The sequence below is a fragment of the Arctopsyche grandis genome, chromosome 3 (genome assembly GCF_051622035.1).
Source record: "Arctopsyche grandis isolate Sample6627 chromosome 3, ASM5162203v2, whole genome shotgun sequence".
NCBI lineage: Eukaryota > Metazoa > Arthropoda > Insecta > Trichoptera > Hydropsychidae > Arctopsyche > Arctopsyche grandis.
In genome coordinates, this window is record NC_135357.1 from 14,699,060 (window position 1) to 14,723,308 (window position 24,249).

Below are 24,249 nucleotides of genomic sequence, written 5' to 3' on the forward strand. Positions count from 1 at the left end.
ACTGTCAATGTGCGTGACACCGTTTGACGAAATAAGCTTTTTAAATATATAATATCGTTAGTATACAGGTAGAAAACGTTAAAAATGGGATGTTTTGAATTTGTTAAGATTTTGTTATTAAATTAGTTTATTTAATTTTGTTATTGAATTTGATTTTATAGGTCATAAAATAGAGAGCTTCAAACTTCTTGTTTTTTGAAAAAATCGATTTTCTGAAAACAAGGATATTGACTAAAGCTTTCTGCTAGTAAGTATACCGAAGATATGTAGATTGGTATTGTTGCGTAGGGGTGGATTGAGGATCCAAATGAAAGGCCAAAGTCGCTTCACAGCATTTATTCAATGATTCAAAAGGTCCACGCGCAGCCAGCCCTCGTTCCAGAATGATCTAATATGTCGTAAGCACCTCCTTATAAAGGGCAAGTCGATCACTACAGCTTTACATTTTAAGTGAGTCTCACGCTCTCAGGGTTCTAGGAATTCTACCGACCACTTAGAGTCCCGCTAGGCCAATTCGGGGGTCTCCATTGTTAGCCCCCGAATTCACTTTAGGCGGCGGATAATCCCCATAATTTTCCCACTTTACAGTATCTTGATACGGTTCTTTGTTACCGATAAGTTCTTTTGCTTTTTTTTATACACGTAAACTAATTTTCTTGCCGGGGATGTAGCTTGTCGGAATACAGACTTATCGTAGTTAAATCAAGGAGGATCCATAAAAATCTAAAAATGTAGTTTAAGTAGTTTGAGCAGTTGCGGCTTGTGGAAAATGTTTTTGCGGGGTACCCGTTTATAGTTTCTTCATATTAAAACCGATTAGATTGGAGTGCTGCACTACCTCAATCCTCCTATTTATTGTCGTTAAATGAATTGAATATATTATATGTATTTGTCAGTGGCATTTGCTGAAATACATAAAAGGTTATGCACCTATGTCAGGCCTCGTACGCGGAGTCCGGTTCCGGCCAGTCATGGCGGTCGCTCGGCAGCCCGTCGTTTCGGCTCCCTTTTTCATCTGACATTTCTACACGGCAACGAGAAGAAAAGGACCAAAAGTTGAGTAAGTTGTCAAGTTTGAAGCCTCCTCTCTCACATTGTATTTAAACGGACCTGTTACGATTAACCGTAATGCCACAACGACAATTCCCGTCGGGGACGGGCGGGTCGGTGTTTACGTTTGAAGTATGGAATTTGACGTAACCTACAAAGTGATGATGTTTTCCCACACACACTCGCACATTTATAAATAAAACCGATGATGTAATCGCGCATTTCGATGATCTCAACTTTGATCCAAAAATTGTCCAAAATGATCCCGGTTGAAATACGCATTGACAGGTCATGTGTCAAAAGTGCCATCTGATATTTGCCGTATGTGCAGTATTCGGTCGTGTATAACTCGCGTGACTGATGTTTTAGTAAACTTTCAATTTGTAATAATAGCTATTCATTTGTTTTTTTTTTTATATATTTTCATTTTATTGCACAAATGAGCCCTGTCAAATTTGTATTTGGTCTTAAGTCTGTTGTTCGCGTCCAGAATAATCCCGCATATGTGACCTTGTCGCCAGTGTCGTCCATCCATTATTTTTTTTTGTCATTTTTAAATATTACGATAAATTAAAATAAGTCATTTGGATTGTATACTTAAAGAAAGTGATCTTGTTGAATATCTATAAAACGTGCCCTTGATAGTGCTCCTATTAATTTTCCAATGATTAATTTGCCGTCGATTAGCGTTAATGTATTATTTTGATCCAAATGGCCAACAACTATCGTATCGTTAACGAATGTTTTCCCCCTAAAAAACATTGACTGACTTTCGGCGTTATGACGGATTCAATGTTATTTGAATGATTTTTCTTAATGTATGAAAAGAGTATGTATGTATAGTAAGAGCATCAGAATCAAATAAAATTGTTTTTAATAGCTTTTTATAAAGTGCGGTTATATTTTTTATCTGCATTTAATTCTGCAGCGATATTACGGTTTCCTCACAATTAACACACATAACACCTTATCTGGATTACATTGTATGTATGTATTAGTTTTTTGTTATAATAAAATACAGTGATCGATTTATAATTTTAGTCATTAATATATACAGATTTAATTAGAAGCACGTAAATTAATTGAATATTCAGATCAGCTGTTTCTATAATACGTGTATAGACAACGACATCTACACACTTTGATTAAATTTTGAACATCTAGTCTATTCTGTGTGAGACTAGGGAAGAAAGATGGTGCGAATTCCCTCTTTTTATTTGCAAGTCTCTTTTATTATTTCGTTGAAATTTAACTATGTACATACATATTTGTGGTTGCATTTTAGAATACAGTTCAATTACTGGAGTTTGAGGTTATTTTAAATACGAAAAGATTTACATATATGCAAAATCATTTCCTCTCGGGACTAAATCGTTGTGAGTCAGTGGCGAGTGACGCAAATTTGCGTCACGTAAACGTACGTATCGTAAATGTGATTTAATTAGATTCTCAGGTGTGTTGACGGTGCTTACATTTGTACGTTAAAAGGACGCACATTCGTGTGTTTATAGTTTGGGAATTCGTTATGGCACAGTTTAACTTGAAGGTCGTCCAGATTTTTTGGCCACTTTATATCGAATTTGGCTGGGAAACAATCTACAGTTCTTTTCTGATCGTACGATCAGAAGGTTAGTTAATCGTCACCCTTCCTAGTTAATTTTTTTCATTTGGGAAAATAAACCTTTTCTTCAATACAATTTATGTAGATTTTACATGAAAATTAATTTAAATTAAAATGCACAATTTTACATTGTCGCGTGTTCGCATTACGCGATTAAATGTTTTTAATTAAAATTAATAATGCAAAATGTCCAGTGCTGTATTATATTATCGTGCTTTGTGTGCATCTAAAATTTATCGTCAAACAGGACGCGGTGGCTTTTATTTTCAGATAGTTATCTGCTTGTTATTATATAACTCTATGAAAAATGTTGTGGTTTTGTGTCGTTTTATATCGGTGACCTATAATAATAATTGTGTAGTTATACATATATTGCAGAAATACGATGATATTTGCAGTGAGTCAATGAATAAAATGTTTGTAGGCGAAATTAATTAAGCCTTGAAACAGTCGGGGGTTAATTGAACTAATTGTGATCGGGAATGTTAGAACCGTAATGGGGGAATGTAACTAAATATTATTACATAACTTAAAATATGAAAATTCAAGCCATCCCTAAATAAAGTCGTATTTTAGATTTTTCCCAAATTTTATTTCGCATTATTTTCCTAATATATGCACGTATGTACATATGTATATAGTATGTATATGCAATTGGAAATTATATTAATAATAATATTATATGTGTATTTATTATTATTAAGTTGTAGTTGCTTCAGACTTCATCCAAAATTTATATTTCTGGTTAGACTTCTTTTGTAAATGAGCGACAAGGTCACGTATTTTTGAGTTCACATATACATAGTTTGTAGTACAAGGATTACACAACAGCATACAGTTAATTGACCAGGAAGATTTTTTCTATCGAAATGCTGCATAAAATCATGCTCGAAAGTAGTCGTTTATCTTTATAATTATAGTGTCGAACGCGAACCTTCAAATCGTATCTTGAACATCGACCGGCTATTTTCTGCTTTGTGTGTTGGAAAACTGCAAGGGAATGTAAATTCTCCATATGAGTGTCATATATCATTTTGTTAACATTATCACAATTATTTACGTTTGTTATGGAGTATTTCTTTGAACTGGATATAATGAATTTTCCTTAAGATTCGTGATATTTTTTTTAAATCGCAATACGTATATATACGTATGAATGTCACGAATACTAATAGTGTAGCACACGTTACTTGTCGAGCACCTTGCAGTGTCTATAGTAGTGATGTAATCGATCATTAGCCATCAATACTGATTTTTATTATGTTTATATCACGTCAGTGGTAGTTGGTGAGTAGCAGTGCTAGTTGTGAGTCAGGAGTGTCAAGATGGGGAGCAATGGGGGTGGATTCGACTTTGGCGCCATGATGAAAGGCGCCTTGAGACAGGGGGGCGAAGCCCTGTTTCAAGCAGGGGCTAAGGTGCTCACCGATGCCATCCAGGAGGCGCTTTGTGTCAAGAAGGAGGCGCCCGAGAAGAGGATCCTGCCCAACATAAGCGCTTACAAAGTGGTATGAATCATCAGAGTGATGAAATGCTCCATCATTAAACACAGTATCACCTTCGAAACTTGCACATTTGCATTGCACACTATCGGAAAACTAATTTTCGGTTAAATCGTTTTACTATTATTTTGTATAGACGCTTGCACTCGTCGGATCGAATCGTAATTATATCGTAAATTGGGCTCAATTTATCGTATGATTGCCAATTTTCAGGATACGTTGAATTGTGCATGGGTAAATTTAGTCTGATTTACCGGTTCTACGACGAAACCTTCACAGAAGAAACGCTCTCTGACTTAATGTACACGACACAATGTTCACGGAAAAAATGTTTATACGACAAAACGTTCGCGAACAAAGCGTTCACGGACAAAACGTTCACGAGACAGAATTCGATGAGATGTATGGCTACGAAGATTTACACATTGTCCTTCACATATTTCGCGAATGAACGTGTGAACGTTTTATGGGTGAACATTCTGTCTCACGAACGCTTCGTTCGTTCTGTCGTGTGAGCGTTTTTTCGGTTAACATTATGTCGTGGACATTATTTCGGTGAGCGTTTTGTCGTGACACTGATTTATCATATGATAGCTATCTAACAGTTTGACTATGGTCTAAACATAATTATTTATTTTAGCCTCTCTAGTAATGTCCAATTACTTTTGGAAAATTTTATCAAGCAAAAAATATTGTATTCGTATTGTAATGATTGCACAAATTGCAAACTGCTTATTACTAACATTTTTTAGAAAACCCAATACTTTATCTGATATATTTCAGATAAACTACAAAAAAGCCATTCGATTGCAGCTAACCTTTAAATTTTGGTGTTTTTTTTTCGTTGAGGTTTAAATAATTTTCCTTATCTGAAAAATAATATAACATACGTATATATTTATGTACATATATATAAGAATATAATTACATGTCTTATACGTATTTATAAACAACTTTCGCATTTTTTTATATAAATGTGCAAATATTTGTAGTTTTATTGCACATTTTAATATTCATTAAAATATGTACGTACATATATTGCTAGACTGTATGAATTGGAAAAAAACGAATGAAATATTTATATTCTCATATTAAATAAAAATATATTTATAAATTAAAATGCGTCGCATAAAAAAATTTATTCACTATATTGCAGATTACGATTCATCATCTTGATGAATAAATTGTCTTCTAATCTGATGACCATCCCTCTAGTCGTGAAACGAGAGGAAGGTCATGTAAAAATGGGTCGAATCACACTATCTGGTTCAAGTGTCGCGTCCCTTTGGCGCCACATCTCTCTTTACGTTTAACACGCATTTTCACTTCCCCTCGTTTTATATTAAATAAATTATGAAACCTTTTTGTATTAAAAATTTCATAGTGAAATAGTGATAATATGTACATTGGCATAATTATCTAGTTTGTTGTAAAATTTTACGAGTTGTAATTGGATCAATATACATACATCCTATAAAAATTATTACTATTTTCAAAGTAGATAAAGGAAATTGGTGACAAACGCTTGTAAAAAAATATCGCATCGATAACCGATATATCACATCATTTTTCAATATTATAATATTATCTTACGATAACACAATCATAAATATACAATATTTTCTATTCATGTATTTTGCAATAAAAGGAAAAGTAATTCTAAAATCCCTATGGATTAATATTTCTGACGATTGTATGACCTTTGCGGCTATCGTTATGAAACATTTTGCCGAAAAATTGCTAAATTAATTACATAAATTGATGAAGGGCTTGGCTATAAAATGTCTCTGTGGATGTATTACTTTTCCCAATAGTAATTATTTCAGACCATGTATAAACATTTTGTAGTATTTTTTTACGCAAAGTTAGTTATGTTGAATTTTAGGGTTGATAAATTAATGTAGTAATTTTAACGCATTATCATGTAGCTATTGCGTGTGCGATGTTGATTACCGTATAGAAGTATCGAACCTTTTTATTATGATTTAAATTACCGAATTAAGTGTCTATGGTGTTATACTTATACTATTTATATACATAATATCGATTAAACAATCAATTTTATGACTATTTGTAACAAAAAATGTTTTTACAATGTATGTATTTGTAAAAAAATTTAAATGTTTGCATTAATTCGAACTTGTCCAGATGGTCAAGTCAATCTTATAAATATTGTTCTTTATCTGTTTATTTTTACAAAAAATTCGAACAAATTCCTTTGCTAAATACTTCCCAATTTACTTTTTGTGGTGTACTTTTTTATGATAAAATTTAAGCACAAATTTAAATCAAATGGACTTAAATTTCGTACCATTGGAATTTTTTATTTTTGGTATGTTTGTATGTATACATATAATAAAAAGGTTGTTTACTGCTCTCTATCTGGCGTGGAGGGGTGAAACTTCCTCCTAATAAAATAGACGACTTGGTTTCAGTATAGTTGTCGCGTTTAGGGTCGCAACACCTTGAAAATGTGCAAATAAATTGTTGAATATAATATAGTGCTATATTTATAGAAGAAAACTAACATTCTTATCAATTGATTTTAAATATTTGTACATATGTATACTTTTATATATATCAAATCATTTAATTAATAATTTCTTAAACATTGTTTTACATTATATCTAATCGGTATTTATACCATATTTTGTTTTAAAAAAATTGTAAAGGTGTTTTTACAAATACTTTCTCGGTTGATAAAATGCTAATGGTGATGAAGTGCTATCCCATATCACAATCATCTATATTTGGATGAAATCAATATTCGTTTCAAATGTCAGGTCGTCACTTCTATACGATTAGCAATCTACTCAAGTTCACCAATCTATCTATCCTTAGTTAGAGTACCAAAACGCCCGAAAAGATAACTGGGTCACGGTCTTATTGTTTGGTTTGACATTTGTTCGATGTGAACCTATCTAAGTTATTTGAACTTCATGCCTAGTTATTCTCCTTCTGGTGTACGATTTTGTTTTTGTGTTGTATTTATAAAATTTTATGTGGCAATATTCCACAATATATACATATTGCCAAGACGATGTTTTGCTTTTAATTGCTATTTTACACGTTTAACTTTACAATTCACTTGTTGCTCTCGAGAATCTTGTAATAAAAATAATTTTTTTGTTCAAAGATTTTAATAATTTAAACCTCGAGTTTGGAAATTTCAATATTTCAGAACTTTTCTGTACTGGCCTTTTTTCGAACTATTTTTTTCGTTAATGACCTAGAGTCGAACGTTACAAATTTCGCTTGTAAAAACAAATAAAATCTTTCAACACTCTCTAGCGTAAACTATATTTTTGTAAATTGGCACGCACACCTTTTACGCCTCATTAAAAATCCAGGTTAAAACAATGAAGGAGATGACACGAAAGCATAATGTACATAAATTTATATTGTAAATCTTTAAAAAACCATATTTAAATAATTGCATAGGAATCCATTTCGTTTTATTCTTATAGAATACAATCAATGCTGATAATATATTATCTTAAGCCTTTTTTTTATCTGGTTGAAAGCAGCGATTGCAAATACATATATATTTTTGTGTGCAAAATTGATTTTTAGTAAATTGATAAGACTTATTTACACTCACCAAATTTTCTTCTGAATACAAAGTTATTTTATGTACGTATATGTATGTGTTAAACTTTATACAATGCCACAAGTGATCTACCTATGAAGATTCATATTAGACGAAATTGCCATCATCCGTTATATTCTGATATAAAAGCAAATACGTATTTACTAATATGATTAATTATTTTGATACAAATGATTGTTTTCAGTGGTAGCTACATGTATATTATTTTAGAAAAATACCTATTTTAGTAAATATTGTGTAAAAATAATTGTGATCAGTAATTTAATCAAAAGTATAAGTAATCAATAGTGTTACCAACATGTCTGAAATAACGGAAAAGTCCTGTATCAAAGTCGACAAGAGACCAATAGCCCGGATGAAGATTGCCAGTAAACCTAAAACCTCACCATTGGTTAAATCTAACAGCAGTTATGATAATACTACAAAATCAATCTATAATATAGAAGAATTATCATCTAAAAATTCTTATTCAAACTTAAATCCACCGATGGTCAAAAATGTACCGCCAAGCCCAAACACCGGCAGGCTATTTGGTAGACCCGGCTTGTATAAGCCGTTTTGGATGAACAATTCGAAAGTTTCTAAAAGTGCCCAGGATGTGGTGCTGCCAGGTATGGAGGAAACTTTAAATGATTTCCACGAAGCTTTGAACGACTTTCAACATCAAGGATATAAAGGGAGTGTTGCAATAAAAAGAGATTCGTATAATAAACTTCTTGAGGCAAACAAATCAAAATTTTTTAATAATGGCAATGCCTGGTCTGGAGACGGAAACATCGTGTCGAAAACTTCCACTAGCCTCAACGAGGGTAATCTCTCCGAGAAAAAGCAAATTTTAGATATTAGCAATTTTAAAAGTAACAATCTCTTTAACAACAACATTTACGGCTCTGATATTGTGGACAAAAATAATCATTACATGCGTTATAAAAAATTTGGTTTTTCAAAAATCATTCCTATGTATACGAAGGGTGTCAATAACAATAACAAGTTCAGAGACATCATCATCAACAAGGTCGATACAAAATTGCCCATTGGTAGATTTCCACCAATTTTCAGATCAGATGGGCAACGAGTTTTTAGGGTTTGTTTATTTATTTATACACATACACATGTATTTTGTTTAGTCTTCGCGACTCAGTTTCTTTGTACTCATTGAATATAATTCATACACCTTGTATTTATTTTTTATCTATACATATCTACAGTGTTTCTTAATCGGACATAATCACAATAATTTACACGCATTATGTATGTATGTCGAATTTGTTTAAGTGTTGTTTAATTTTTAGTGTAATCTATGTTCTGTGAAATTTGGTCTTTGAACAGTGTTTTGTCATGAAAATTAATTGAGGGCCTCTTATTAAATTTGACTTTTTTCAATTATCACGTAACAGAGACAACGCTTCGTAACATTAGTTAATCAATACTATTATCATTCAAAACCAATTACTCAACATTCGTAATAAATTAAATTGATTATTTTAACCCAAAATTTTTTTGCATATCATTGCTATGAATACAAAACATATGTGCGAATTTAAAAATTAATTTACCCAACACGACATTCATGTTTCATCATAATTAATAAATTCGCATGAGCACTAACATTCACTAATGTTAATTTTACATAGATTAATTAACTTAAAGTGACAGAAATTTATTTTACTAATGACTTACATCTTATCCACACCTATTCTCTGTTAATTAATACTGATAATTAAATTAAGTATGCGTGTATGTAGTTGATTTTTCGTATTAATATTATTTTACTTTTAGCTTGGAGAACGATCATCGGGCTATGGACATACTGGCCGTGAAGTGCAAGATTTCCAAACACTTCGCAATGAGTGTTTGGGTTCTGGAAGACTGTTTGAAGATCCTGATTTCCCACCGATTGATTCTAGTTTGTATTTCAGTCAAAGACCAGACAGGCGCTTCGAATGGCTCCGACCATCGGTATGGTTTCATTGCAAATACTTTTGCAATATTTACTATTTTGACTCCTGTATCATGTTTAATTTATTTACAGGAAATCGCAGATAATCCTCAATTATTTGTCGAAGGCTTCAGTCGATTTGATGTACAACAAGGTGAACTTGGAGATTGTTGGCTTTTGGCAGCTGTGGCCAACTTGACTCTCCATAGAAAGTTAGCATTTTATTTCTGTTTTGTGTCTATCAAACTATCAAGTTTTTATTGTGTTATTTTTTATGACTACTCTTTAGGCTTTTCTTCCAAATTGTTCCTGATGATCAAAGCTTTGATGAAGATTATGCAGGAATATTCCACTTCAGGTGATTGAATGATGAATTTTATTCAATTAAATATTGTTCTATATATTTAACGCAATCGTTTTACAGATTCTGGCAATATGGAAAATGGGTCGATGTAGTTGTAGATGACCGCCTACCAACCTATCGTGGTCGTCTCATTTTCCTTCACTCGTCGGAACAAAATGAATTCTGGAGCGCTCTTTTAGAAAAGGCTTATGCTAAGTAAGATTTTATATTTCAAATTTTCAAATTAATACACATACATCAATTAATTTCCAATGTAATTCAATATCAATAGACTTCATGGATCATATGAAGCTCTTAAAGGTGGTTCAACTTGTGAGGCTATGGAAGATTTTACCGGGGGAGTTACAGAAATGTATGAAATGAGTGAAGTACCGCCAAATCTCTACACAATTTTACTTCATGGCTATCAACGAAGCTCTCTAATGGGATGCAGCATTGAGGTATTTTACTTATAAATACACACATAATTGCATTATAAAATTTAGAATGTTATAATTCTGTAACTTCTTTTATCTGCCAATATTAGCCTGATCCCAGCGTTCTGGAGGCGGAAACCCCACAGGGTCTTATCAGAGGCCATGCATACAGTATAACTCGTGTGTGTTATGTTGATATTGAAACACCTGGACGACAGGGTAAAATTCCTCTTTTGCGACTCAGAAACCCGTGGGGTAATGAAGCCGAGTGGAATGGTCCCTGGAGCGATAAGTTTGTCTCATTTGTTATCTTACTAATAATATATATCATATAATTTTGTATTTTATGCTATTATTGATTTATTTTTTATAAAGGTCACCTGAATGGAGATATATTCCTGAATCAGAAAAAGAGGAAATTGGATTAACTTTTGATGATGATGGTGAATTCTGGATGTCTTACAGAGATTTCTTAACTCAGTTTACGAGGTATTGATATATACATATATGAAATCATATTACTATATATTTTCTTTGTTATTAGTTAGTATTAAATTGTGGGTTAATTTGCTTTTAGGTTAGAGATTTGCAATTTGAATCCTGATTCTTTGGATCCTGATGAAACACCAGAAGGCTGTAATAAGAAGTGGGAGATGTGTGTATTTGAAGGAGAATGGGTCAGAGGTAAACTCTCATCCAAACTGCCAATATTTTATGTCGAGTATGCTTTTTAATAATTATGTACATATTTGTATTATTTTCTATAGGTGTTACTGCTGGTGGTTGTAGAAACAGTTTGACAACGTTCTGGCAAAATCCTCAATATTCCCTTACTTTAACTGATCCCGATGAAGATGATGATCAGAATTTGTGTACAGTACGTTTAGCCATACATTTCACAATAATTATGATGATTGGTTTAAATTATGATGTTTTTATTTCACATATTATTTATTATAGGTTATTGTAGCGTTGATGCAAAAGAATCGTCGTTCTCAGCGTTCTGCTGGTCTTGATTGCTTGACTATAGGATTTGCTATTTATAAACAAAGTCCCAATGGCCCTAAACCTCTTCCTCTTGACTTTTTCAAATATAATGCATCGGTGGCCAGGAGTCCATCATTTATCAACTTGAGAGAAGTGAGCTGCCGGTAATAAACCAACACATTTACATCAAATATTTTTCATCAAAAACATTTACTGTGTATTAAATTGAACTAACTTTACAGATTCAAGCTCCCACCTGGAACGTATTGCATTATTCCCAGTACGTTTGATGCTAATGAAGAAGGTGAATTTTTGCTTAGGGTTTTCACTGAAAAATCTAGTACTGTCACGTGAGTTTGATTGACTATTACAAAATAGAGATTGTATTAGAACATTATTATTATCATTTATTTGCTTCTTTTTTTTAGTGAAAATGATGAAGAAATCGGTATGGGAGAAATTGATGATAGAGTGAGTTGAACCCCTTTTTGTTAAATTGGTGAACGTTTTCATATCAATTAATATTTTTTTGTTATTAGGTTAGACATGATATTCCTGAACCACCATCTGCTCCTGAAGATCCTGTACGTCAATTCTTCTTAAAGTTAGCTGGGCCTGATGAAGAAGTTGATTGGTTGGAGCTTAAAGAGATTCTTGATTATGCTATGCGTAATGGTTAGTATTAAATATTTTGCTTTTATGTATGTGAATGCGGTATATGCCAAATTTATATTTATTGCTTGGAAATTTTGTTGTATTTATTAAGCATTATCAGCTATTTTTTTATAACTTAGAAGTAAAGATACATATGTATCACACAGAAGATTAAACTTAAATACATATATTTTCTAATCATTTTATTTTGGCACATCATTTTGCTTATTAATTATTATATGTAGTTTTAGATGAATTTATACATACTTTTTTAGTAATTGGTAGATATTTTTTTGGTTTTTTAACATTTTTGCGTTCATTTATGATTTATATCTTTTTTACAAACTTGTTTTTCATAATACTAATTTTTTCATTAACATTACATAATTTTTTATATTCAATATAAGATTCCAGTATTCAACTTCTTTTTAATAATAATTACAGTGCTTTGGTTTTGGTTCAAATAAATATTTGCATATCTATTTAGCAGCACTTTGTAGATTTTAGTCATTTGAGTATAATATATATTTAAAACTCTCGATATAATATTATATTATATGTATGGTTATGATTTTCAAGTTGCATAGCTTCAATCAATGTTTATGTGATTTTTACAATATAATTTTGCTTATACCGCTTTAAATAAGTTGATAATTCAAAACAGTATTTATGAAATTTATAATGTCGCTTTTTTTTATAAATTTTCATGCTTTGTGTATTATATTTTTATTCGCGTTTTTTTTTTGTAAAATTTCAAATCGGACAAGAATAAGGTATAAAAATTGTAATGCACCAAAGCATTACATATTCATATTGTATGTACATTACATTTTTTTTGCTATTTATTGACAAAATGTATAATCATGTATACAATTAAACGATTGAAGTAATGTGGCCACATGAAATTCAAACCATCACCTAGTAACATTAACATTCATTAATTTTTAGATCTAACACTCACATTGTTTTTTCACATGTATGTACATCAGTGGCGTATATTGGGTGTGTGCTAGGTGTGCGGCGCACACCCGTGAAAACCAAAGACCACATAAAGTAGTATTTTAATACAAAATAATGTGTTGTTGTATAAACAGGCATTGATGTGTATGGTGTATTTACCGCGTGCGCTAAATGTATGGTGTATGGTGTGGTGTGCAGTCTGCAGCGTGTTGTGTGATGTGTGTATGTAGTTTGTGCGCCGCGACGAGAGAATACCTATGCCGTGCAGCAAATTGGTGGGTTTGGTTGGAGTGTGCAGGCGGATATTCGCTTGTATAGGTTTGTTCGCGATATTAAGACGTACGGTGTGCTACGACTTCAGAGCACCGCGCAACAGTCGGCAATTGACCAATGCGATGCGACACGTGGTCTCGTACTTTTTCGCACATTCGTATTTTTATGGTCATATTATTACCTCTAATAACTAATAATGGCTAACAGTGTTCAAGACATTTTAACTATTCCGTTTTCAAATAGAAGTTTTGAGATAAAATTAAAAATAATTAAAGATGGGAAACCGTGTCCGTCTCTTCCAAATTTATCCAGTTTACATAAAGAAAAAACAAAAGTTTACACTAGACATTTTTGCGTTTCAAATTATAAAAAATTCGAATGGATTACAGGCTGTGAAATTCGATCCAAACTTTTCTGCTGGCCATGTTTATTGTTCTCCAAAGATATTAATGTGTGGAACAAAGAAGGATTTGCTGATCTCAACCATTTGACAGCAGCACTGAAGAAACACGAAGGATCGCAGGCACACGTTCAATCATTTCTTTCCATACAAATGTTTGGCAAACAACGAATCGACGTATTAATTGACAGTCAACGTAAAGCCGAAATAAGTCGACATAATGAACAAGTAAATAAAAATAGAGATGTTTTAAAACGAATTATTAACGCAATAATCTATCTAGGAAAACAAGAACTGTCCCTGCGAGGTCACGACGAGTCATGTAATTCCGTAAACAAAGGCAATTACATTGAATATCTAAATGCTCTTCGAGAATATGATTCTGTTTTAGATACTCATTTAAATACTGCTACTACCTTTCGTTGTACTTCTCCAAGTATACAAAATGACATAATCGAAGCAATCGCTCATGTTATTAAAGTTCATATAAAAAATGAAGTAGAGTCAGCAAGTTTTGTTGCTATTATTCTCGATGAAACTTCAGATATAATGACAAAATCACAGCTCTCAACAGTTTTACGTTTTGTATGTAAAGGCAATGTACATGAACGGTTTATTAGTTTTACAGACGTTAGTGCTGATAAAACATCTAATGGTCTATTCCGTCACGTGGTGAACATAGTTGAAGAATTTAAAATTCAAGACAAATTGGTTGGACAGACTTATGATGGAGCAAGTGTAATGAGTGGACACGTAAATGGTTTGCAATCCAAAGTCCTCAATGCTTATCCTTTTGCTCTTTTTACACACTGTTATGCTCATGTATTGAATTTAGTATTGCAGCAAGGTCTTTCTGATATTAAAGAAAGTAAATCATTTTTTCAAACTTTAAATGGATTGTCTACATACTTTTCAAAATCTTCCAAAAGAGTATTCGCTTTACAGGAATTTGTGACAAAAAGACTTCCCTCTGTAGCACCCACAAGGTGGAATTTTACATCTCGTTTAAGTAGCACAGTACAACAATACAGAAGTCAATTTACAGATTTTTTTCGACATGTTATAGAAAATTGTGAATTATGGGACACAGATACTGTTATAAAAGCACGAGGGTTTTTAGGCTTTTTAGAGGATTTTCAAACAATTAAACTTCTTCAAATTTTTTCAAAACTGTTTGGAATAACTGATGTTTTGTATAACATTCTTCAATCTAAATCTTCGGACGTTTTATATTGTTGTAAAAAAATTAATCATGTTTTGCAGCAACTGAAATACGAAAGGGATAATAATTTTGAAATGTTATGGAATAATTATTTAAATGAAAAAAATGATGATCATGATCGTAGGCCACAAAGATTAAAAAATTATTCAGAAGTAGAAGATAAAACTTCATTTCGTCAATTATATTTCAAAATAGTTGATAGCATAATCGCACAAGTCGAATGTAGATATTCTTCACTTTCCAAATTAGAATATTTCCACCTTCTTTGTAATGATAAATATGACGAATATAAAGAAAATTTTCCAAATGTTTTAATTAATAAATTAAAAGATTTTTATGGATCACTGTTTGATTATATTCGATTGAAAAACGAACTCATCGTGCTATATTCCAGCTCTGAATTTTCAGAGAAACCTGTTCATGAATTAATACAATTCATGACAAAAAATAACCTCGAATCTGGTTTTAAAGAGGTGTTTAAGCTGGGAGAATTAATATTAACGATACCAAGCAGTACAGCTTCAGCAGAACGTTCTTTTTCGGCGCTGAAAAGAATAAAAACTTGCTATAGAGGTACGCAAGGTCAAGATAGATTATGTGGCCTTAGCTTAATTTCAATAGAAAAAAAGTTATTGGTGGAATTAAAACAGAAAGACACATTCTATGCAGACGTGATTGAAAAGTTTATGTCTCAGAAACGTCGCATTGAACTTATGTATAAATAACTAATAAATTAAACATTTTTGTAATGCAAAACGAGTATTTTTTTTTAATTGCTAATTTTATACCCTACGCCCTACGGCATACACAGCACACCCGGTATTAACACCCACCGTCCGCCACTGATGTACATACGTATTCTTATTGGAATTCTTCAGTATATGGCAAACTACTTTCAAAATATTTACATCTCTGTTGAATAGACTTAAATATTTATGGATTTATTAGTTAACAGTGTGTTTATTTTAATTGGTGATTATCTTCTACACCCTCTTCTGGAATTTAAACAAAATTATTTGGATTTCCTGACATTTTTTTATATGAAATCGAATTGGGCTTGGTCACATTCCTAAAATCATTTTTTTACATACAATTTAATTCTATATTGATTAAAATGTTCGTCAAAAAAAGATTATAAATTTGATTTTTACAAACATATATTATATAATACTTTGTGAAGTTGCTTTTCACATATCAATTTTTCATTATTACACGGAAAATATTGATATAACATGGATTGCACACTTCCACGTTTCTACGTCATTTATCTTAAACGCATAAATGTCCTCGTTTAGAACTTGGGCCAGGCGAAGGGGGAGGTGGAGGAGGGCAACCGCCCCCAGGAGGGACGATGGCTCCTCCCAGTCAACAACAAGAAAGGGGTATCCTAGAGCAATTAGTGTGCTCATTGTGCACACCCATCTGTAAGGAACTGGGTATCAACTTGGACCAGGAAGCAGAGCATGTTGGACAAGAAACAGTTCACCTCAATCAACCAGGTAGAGAGAGGAAACGATAAATTTTCAAACGCTTGGATACATTGGCAAAATTGAGACATTCTAAATCAATTTGTCTTTTCTATAAAAGACAAGCTACAAGTGCTATGAGATGCGATTTCTGGGGATCAAATTCAATGAATTTATATAACCACTGACAAAATTTTAATATTGTTATTTAATATGCACTGTATACATATTTAAAGTTTAATTTTGCGTACTGCATACAATTCAATTCTAATTAATTAAACAAAATTTTACAAGTAAAATGCCATATATTGAAAAAAAAAATACTAATTTACTTTCTGAATATTTTCATTGTTTTGAACATCAAATTCAACTATTTTCATTTATTTTATGATTAAATGAAATATGTACATTTATTTATTTTATATTTGCATATAAAACAGTAAAATATTTAACTGATTAATTTAATTTCAAATATTAATATTTTTATAAAATGCCGTTCGTTTTATTTATATATTTTACTGTTTTATGTGATAATTTTTAGGCACTAATTCATTAACTAACAAATAATATTAACTCTTCTGCATCTTCATTCCATCCTTAACGTTGCATGTATTGATTTTGTTGCTTAATGATTATCATCATTGATGGACATCAAATCATTAGAAGTTTGTACGTATTGCATTTGCCGTAATATTAATATTTATCCTCAGGTTAATTAATACATTCAAAAAAATTATTAAGCAATACATATAAATTTATGATTTTCATTTCATTCTGTATAAACTTTCATTTTCATTATAATTATAGTGATAGTATAATTTTATTTTAATTTATTTGTGAGTGTATTGTCAGTACAAAAATAACAAATTATATACTTTCATACAGAAACTCGTGGTCAAGGATTTTCTAAAGACGTGTGTCGTTCAATGGTGGCCATGTTAGATAATGATGGATCTGGCAAACTCGGATTTGAGGAATTCAAAATTCTATGGGTCGATATTCGTAAATGGAGGGTAAGATAATTAAATGGTTTCATTTTAAGTTATCTTGATGTGCTTTATTTTATAAGTGATGTTTATTTTTTAGGCTGTATTTCGTCTATATGATCCCAGTGGTAGTGGTAAAATTCCAGCATCATCTCTCAGAGATGCTCTTCATTCTGCTGGATATACTCTCAACAATCACATCTTGAATATTTTGGCTCACAGGTATTTAATTTTATACATATGTATTTTAAATATTAATCGGAGCTATGACTTTGGCTTTGTCAATTTAATTAGTTTAATTTCCTATCATATATCAATATATACATAATACTTATTTATGTATTTAGGTATATTATGCTTTACTAACTATTGTATATATTTTTCAGGTATGGCTCTCGTGATGGTTACATCGCATTCGATGACTTCTTGATGTGTGCAGTTCGACTCAAAACAATGATAGGTATGGTTAAATTTTTAATTAATTTTAATATTTTGTTTGATATAGGTTTTTATTTACCTTTTTTATTTGCATTAATGTATAAAATTGATAATAGAAAAATAAAAATTGTTTATGTAAAATTAATTTATATATTGGGAATTGTCAAAATTTCGATTTTATTGACATCAGGTTTTTTTTTAATTTTAATTTTAGATTTTTAACTAATTATTTTTATTCCTCCACCCAAACCCATCTATCCCATTTTTAGCTAAAAATGAGCCATTGGAAAATCTCGAGAGAGACATGCAATATCGGGATTCTTGAACTGTCTTCAGTGAACAACATTTCGAGAGACGAGACCACCATTATAATATACAAGTATAAGATCACTAGAAACGAAACGAAACAATTGTAATTAACATAAAGGTTATTCTGATTTTGATGTCATCCTCAATATTCTTTATCAAATATTAATTTGCCATTTCAAAATCACAATACTGCTTACTTTCGATATAAAGCTATTCAATCTTTAACAAAGATGCTTCTTAATTACAAGGTTATTCTTTTTTATTCTATGGTTTGGGCCAGAATTATATGTTAATTGCTTTTCTTTGCTTATGATTATTGATAACAGTCTTGACATAAACTGTATACATACATATTTGGTATTTTATTGAAATGACAAACAGATTGGAATATCCTTGAAACATCACCCCCTTCATTCAGATGCTTTGTATCAGATTGCTGTGCTATCAGTTGCATTATGTGAATTGTGTATTTCATCAAAACAACACATTTTCATTTGCACATAGCAATATGATGTTCATTGCAAAAGATATTACAAAAAAAACTTTTCATTGATAAAATTTTCTTCATAAATCTACCTAAAATCGTATATGAATAAATTTTTGTCTATTAGGAGTTTTTTTTAGTATTATAACTAATTATACTAACCTAAGTAATATGTTAGTAATAAGTAATCAACTGACATACCTGTATTTTCTTATAACTAATAATATTTTTTCCTGGGGTTTTGCTTGTGTTTACAGACAGCTTCCATGGAAGGGCTGAAACACCGAATTCCACCACTGCTACATTCACTCTGGAGGAGTGGCTACGAAGGACTGTCTATTCGTAATCAGCTTGCTGCATACAATATCGTTTTAAATTACCTCATCACCCTAAACTGAACAACAGACATTAGTATTGTTTTATTTTGTATAAATATCAAATCCTTGTTTACTTTTAATTTTTAAGGTCACACAATATTACAATAATATCCAACACTAAAGAAGACGAGTGTAATACAAGAAGATTGATATTACACTATGATATATAAATGTACTTATTGCTCGTGAATTATCTGTATTTTCCTTGCCGTCCTTATTCATATTATTATAAATAATTTCTTACAATTGAAACATCTTTTTAATACTTTAGTGTGTTCTGTTTTCAAAAAAGTATTATAACAGAAATAATATTATATACATACATATAGTAATAATATAAGCATTTTACAAACAGTGCCTATATGAAAATTGTTTTATAAAATTGTGTTCAAAACCAATATGTAGATTTTATTTAAAAATTGTATAACATATTTTTTTATTAATCATAGATGTACGTATAAGTTCATGTACAAAGTCAGTTTAAAATACTTACCGATATTTACTACTCAATCGATGTGGGTGCTATCAAACTATCATTTAATTTTAGTTATAAAGAAATACTCTTTAAAAGTTTGGCATTTGAAAAGCTTGTATAGATCTTTTGAATTATTAATCTACTGTTTGAAACATTTATTCTCACTATTTAAAATTATATATTATATGTACATTACAAAAAAAAAAAATGCAGCTTTTCAATAATGAGAGTATTACGTGTATGGGAGCAGTGTGGAATTAATTTTATACATACATATAATAATTATTTTATTTTCTCGCATTTTTATTATGTATTTATATGTAGGTTGTTTTGTGTCTCGATTTTTCTATATGACGATGTTTAACCTCTCGTTGATGATAATTTTTGTTTTCATTGGAACAATTATCTCAAAAATAATAATATATTTCTGAAATATAACCTTAAATAATTGTTGTTTTTTATATATATATATATATATATATATATATATATATATATATATATATATATATATATATATATATATATATATATATATATATATATATATATATATATATATATATATATATATATATATATATATATATATATATATATATATATATATATATATATATATATATATATATATATATATATATATATATATATATATTATATAATTATCTTTATATTTTTTCAAATGTGCACAAATATTGTACTTTTAAAATGTCTAACCATAGGATTAATATTTCTAAAACACTGAAAATATTCATAAATGACTATATCGCTTTTGAATGTATCACAAAAATGTGTTGTGAGCAATTATTTTTATTTATGATGTGAAAAACGAAAATATACACATTATATAATTTACATTTTTTTATTATCATGAACACGGGTATGTTTGATATGATAAACAAATTATTTCGCACATTGCCATCGCGCACACGATAATTGCCGCAAAAATTGCGAATATGAAATATTTGCCACTAAAGTTCTCGTTAGTATGATAGTTCGCGTGAATAAATCTCGATGGATGGAATTTTCAGGTGCCAAATGTTACGTGATCGTCATTTTAGTGACGTTTTCGAGAATTATTTATGCGGAACTATTACCCCCCCCCCCTTGGCTATTTTCTGGATCCGCTAGCAAATTTAATACAGATGGATACAGAATAGTTTTAAAATATAACAAAAAAATTCGGATGTGACCAACCCATGACTTTGAGGATTATTAGATGTATAGAAAACAAAATTTTATAATGAAGCACACATACCAGCTATGATAGCATTTTCAATCCTATTAAAAAAAAAAAAATAGGCTGAAGTAGGGAAACTCACAAGACAAAAGTTCTATTTCCCGTTGTTAGATTTTATTAAAAAATATTATTACTTAATATCACTTATATAAGCATAAAATATCAAGAAGATAGAAATAATTTTAAAGGTCAATATACTTCCGGTTGAGGTAAAAATATTTTTAAAATATAAGTATGAAATTTATTATTTCTATTCGATCGATAAACATTTCATTAACCGATACTAAGGTTCAGTTGGATAGGACTAAAGGCGCTCTTCCACCGAATACGTTGACGCGCACGTATCGTTTTTGCGCATACGAATGCCCATACGTCGCATTGACGTATGTTATGTCTATAGAATCGCTATCAGCCTCCATAAATGTTGCTACAAAAACTCTGCGCGGCAGAGTTTGTTCATTGTTTGCTAAACTTCGTCTCTCTCTCTCTTTTGTCTCTCTTCTGACTTTCCGTTCCTTCGTCTCTCTTCTGACTTTCTGACTTGACTTCTCTCTCTTCGATGGCTCGCTTTTAGACGATACTTTTGTTAACAATGACCATTCTATGCATTCTACTTCTATAGTTCTGTCGCAGTCATCAGTCACGATACGTCTGCGTCAACGTATTCGGTGGAAGAGCGCCTTAACAGTGCTCGAAAAATCTCCAAAATATCTACACAGACACACGCTTTTTCTAAACCATAAAAACGTGATCTGTGGTTGATTCTGAGTTCAAATCAATCTAAATCTTGAGTTCAAATTTTCGCAAGATCACAAAACTTTATTGTTACTACATACATACATAGATAAAATAAATATTGTTTTTGACCAAAAGCGGATTTAATAGATCTATAGTTAGGCAAAGATTTTTCTACTTTCCAGGATATATTAATTATGGTTTGGAAAATTAATATAGCATAATCTAGTGAGCAATCTTGTCTATCCATATAGAAATTCATTTTTTCAGCTATGTAAATATACATTTTTCACCAAATTTGGTATGCAACTTTGATTAGTGTGCCCGTGAACAGTATATGAACATCAGTGTGTTCGCGAATAATATAAAACTCAAGGCATTCGCGAACGAACTGGCATTCATATGACAGCTGTCAGATAGACTACCTGAGAGGTTATACAATTTGAGGTGATATAGTTTGGTTTGAAAATTAAATGTTATTTTGAATTCCATGTTTATAAAAAAGTCCTTAACACGATTTTACTTACTGTTTATATTTTTGTATAATACTAACAATTTTTCATTTATATTTCAGCACAAGATGCAACAACTTAATAAAGAAATTACAATTAGTCCGACATTCATTATGGAACAAGGAGATTCTTTTCACTGTGGCAAATGTGGTTTAGATTTTAATTCTCTTTATCAATTTTTATTACACAAGAATTCATCACATCAGAACGCATTACAAAATGAAATTGATAACTCGCATTTCGATAATAATTCTAATAGAACTTTAATAGATAATTTCCAATTCGACAGTAAAAAGCGTTCGGAAGAAGAGATTCCAAATAGTATTAATGCTCCTGAATGTGAAATGGTTGTAAATGTGTGCGATGATGAGTTAATCAAATTTGATTCAACGAATGAATTGGGCAATGTGTCAATATGTTTCATATGTAAACGACATTTTCAAGAGAAATTAGATCTCTGTTTGCATATTCAATCTCATTCTAAAGAAAAACCATATCAATGCATTATCTGTGCAAGAATATTTTCTCAAAAATCTAATGCAAAAAAGCATATGGAGTCCCACAAAGTTTGGCCCAATGGTGTGAACAAGACAATACCAAATAAAGCAGTTGGTAACCATATCGGCTATTTGTGTTCATACTGTAAGATAATTTCGCCAAGCTATCCAAAATTTAAAACACACCTTAAAGTACACGATAACCAGAAATTGTACAAATGTATTCAGGGAAAATGCTCCTCGATGTATGCAGATTTTACTCATTTGGCATCACATGTAAAGAATGATCATAAAATAGTCGAATATCGATGCCATGTTTGTTCATGGATATCGTCATCTATAGAAAGCATGCTTGAGCACCAACAAACTCATTCATCGACATTGAATCGTAGCTCTACGTTCAAAAATATTTATCAATGTACATATTGTTGCCGTGTATTTAAAACCCCTGATAAATTAAAACATCATCTGGAAACTACCGATCATGTGAATATGTGTGATTTTTGCAATAAAGTTTTTCTTACTGAAAAAGCATTAAGAAAGCATTTAATATTGCATGATGAAACAAAATTTTTAATATGTGATATATGCAAGGCATCGTTTGCCAGAAAACACCATTTAGTCTCTCATATGGCTACACACCTAAATAATAAAAAGTACTCATGCTCAATGTGTAACATAAAATTTGCAAGAAAAGATCTACTTGTACGTCACGCTAAAATCCATTCACCTAATATAAAAATCCAATGTCCACTGAAATCACGATTGGGATGCAAAATGGAGTTCACACGAAGCGATAAATTGAAATTACACCTTAAATCGCATATTAGAAAGTTGCATAAAAAGAAAAAGTCGATGTTGGGGTCTACAAATTTAATTGAAACAGCTAATTCTTCGTCGACGATAGAAATCATAGTTGTACCACTATCATCTAAATCATGAATGAACTTCATTGTAAATGAGCATTGTAAATCAATACAACCAGTCAGGAGCTACTTGATCATCTTGTATTATTTTACATGGAAAATGATTCAGCAATACAAGTTGATTTGATTCAAATTATTGAAAATTTTTCATTGAATAAAGTTAAAAAATATGTACTTAATAGATAATTTTTGCCGTTTATGAAATTTTTGTTGTGTAAATATATATAGTTTTTTTTTAATAAATATAAATATAACTTTTGTTTCATCATTTAAATTAATTTATTCTGTCCTAAATAACACTGCTCTTTGCTTTAGCTGTAGGTAATGTTAACCAGCCCATCACAGATCTTGACTTGATATATTGGCCGTGGAAAAAGAGAACCTTCAATCTTTTGATGAATAAATTGAAGTTAGCAGGGTAATGCAACACAGCTTTGAGCTAAAAAGCAAGCAAACTAATGAAATAAATATATATGAAAATGGAATTTACAAAGAATTTTTGATATTTATCCCATGATTAAAATGTCTGTGTAAGTCTTGTGGACATTATAACATATATATGTAGTTCAATAGCAAAAAATAGATGAATATATTATCAGTGTACTATCCTACACTAAATTATAGAACGGAGTATTTGAACCTGAATGAGAAAAACGAATGACACAGTCGAGCAACTGAGATCAGATTTTTAAGAAAAGTGTAGGGAAGATATTTTATTTATTTATTTATTTATTTATTTATATATATCTTAGCTATCAAGCTAATTTAAAAAAATACATCTTAATTACTTAACTCTAAAATTT

The 24,249-nt window shown here is 30.8% G+C and overlaps 1 protein-coding gene across 7 annotated transcripts; it reads left to right on the forward strand.

Moving 5' to 3' along the window:
* The first annotated feature begins 937 nt into the window (after positions 1–937).
* CalpA (calpain A) lies at positions 938–19,729 on the forward strand. 7 transcript variants are annotated; one of them, XR_013260318.1, is made up of 21 exons: positions 938–1,060; positions 3,950–4,179; positions 9,563–9,742; positions 9,816–9,934; positions 10,012–10,080; positions 10,147–10,281; positions 10,358–10,526; positions 10,613–10,794; positions 10,878–10,991; positions 11,080–11,186; positions 11,270–11,379; positions 11,463–11,653; positions 11,732–11,839; positions 11,918–11,960; positions 12,029–12,164; positions 16,294–16,497; positions 17,350–17,477; positions 17,551–17,672; positions 17,837–17,910; positions 18,158–18,315; positions 18,939–19,729. XR_013260318.1 is itself a non-coding variant. In XM_077426896.1 (20 exons), exons 2-20 carry the CDS (start codon positions 3,997–3,999, stop codon positions 19,025–19,027), a joined length of 2,463 nt encoding a protein of 820 aa, XP_077283022.1. In that variant the 5' UTR covers positions 938–1,060; positions 3,950–3,996; the 3' UTR covers positions 19,028–19,729. The 7 variants fall into 7 exon arrangements, 4 of the variants coding, with proteins under 4 accessions (XP_077283022.1, XP_077283023.1, XP_077283019.1 ...); XR_013260317.1 differs by having other exon boundaries at positions 18,158–18,267; XR_013260319.1 differs by lacking the exon at positions 16,294–16,497 and having other exon boundaries at positions 18,158–18,267.
* Positions 19,730–24,249: the final 4,520 nt, after the last annotated feature.

What these genes read in the sequence shown, in the direction of transcription:
- CalpA (XM_077426893.1), top strand. Translation starts at nt 8,082, where the DNA reads ATGTCTGAAATAACGGAAAAGTCCTGTATCAAAGTCGACAAGAGACCA. An exon ending in ATGGGCAACGAGTTTTTAGG is followed by an intron (nt 8,868 to 9,562) that starts GTTTGTTTATTT and finishes TTTTACTTTTAG; the next exon opens with CTTGGAGAACGATCATCGGG. An exon ending in GCAGGAATATTCCACTTCAG is followed by an intron (nt 10,081 to 10,146) that starts GTGATTGAATGA and finishes ATCGTTTTACAG; the next exon opens with ATTCTGGCAATATGGAAAAT.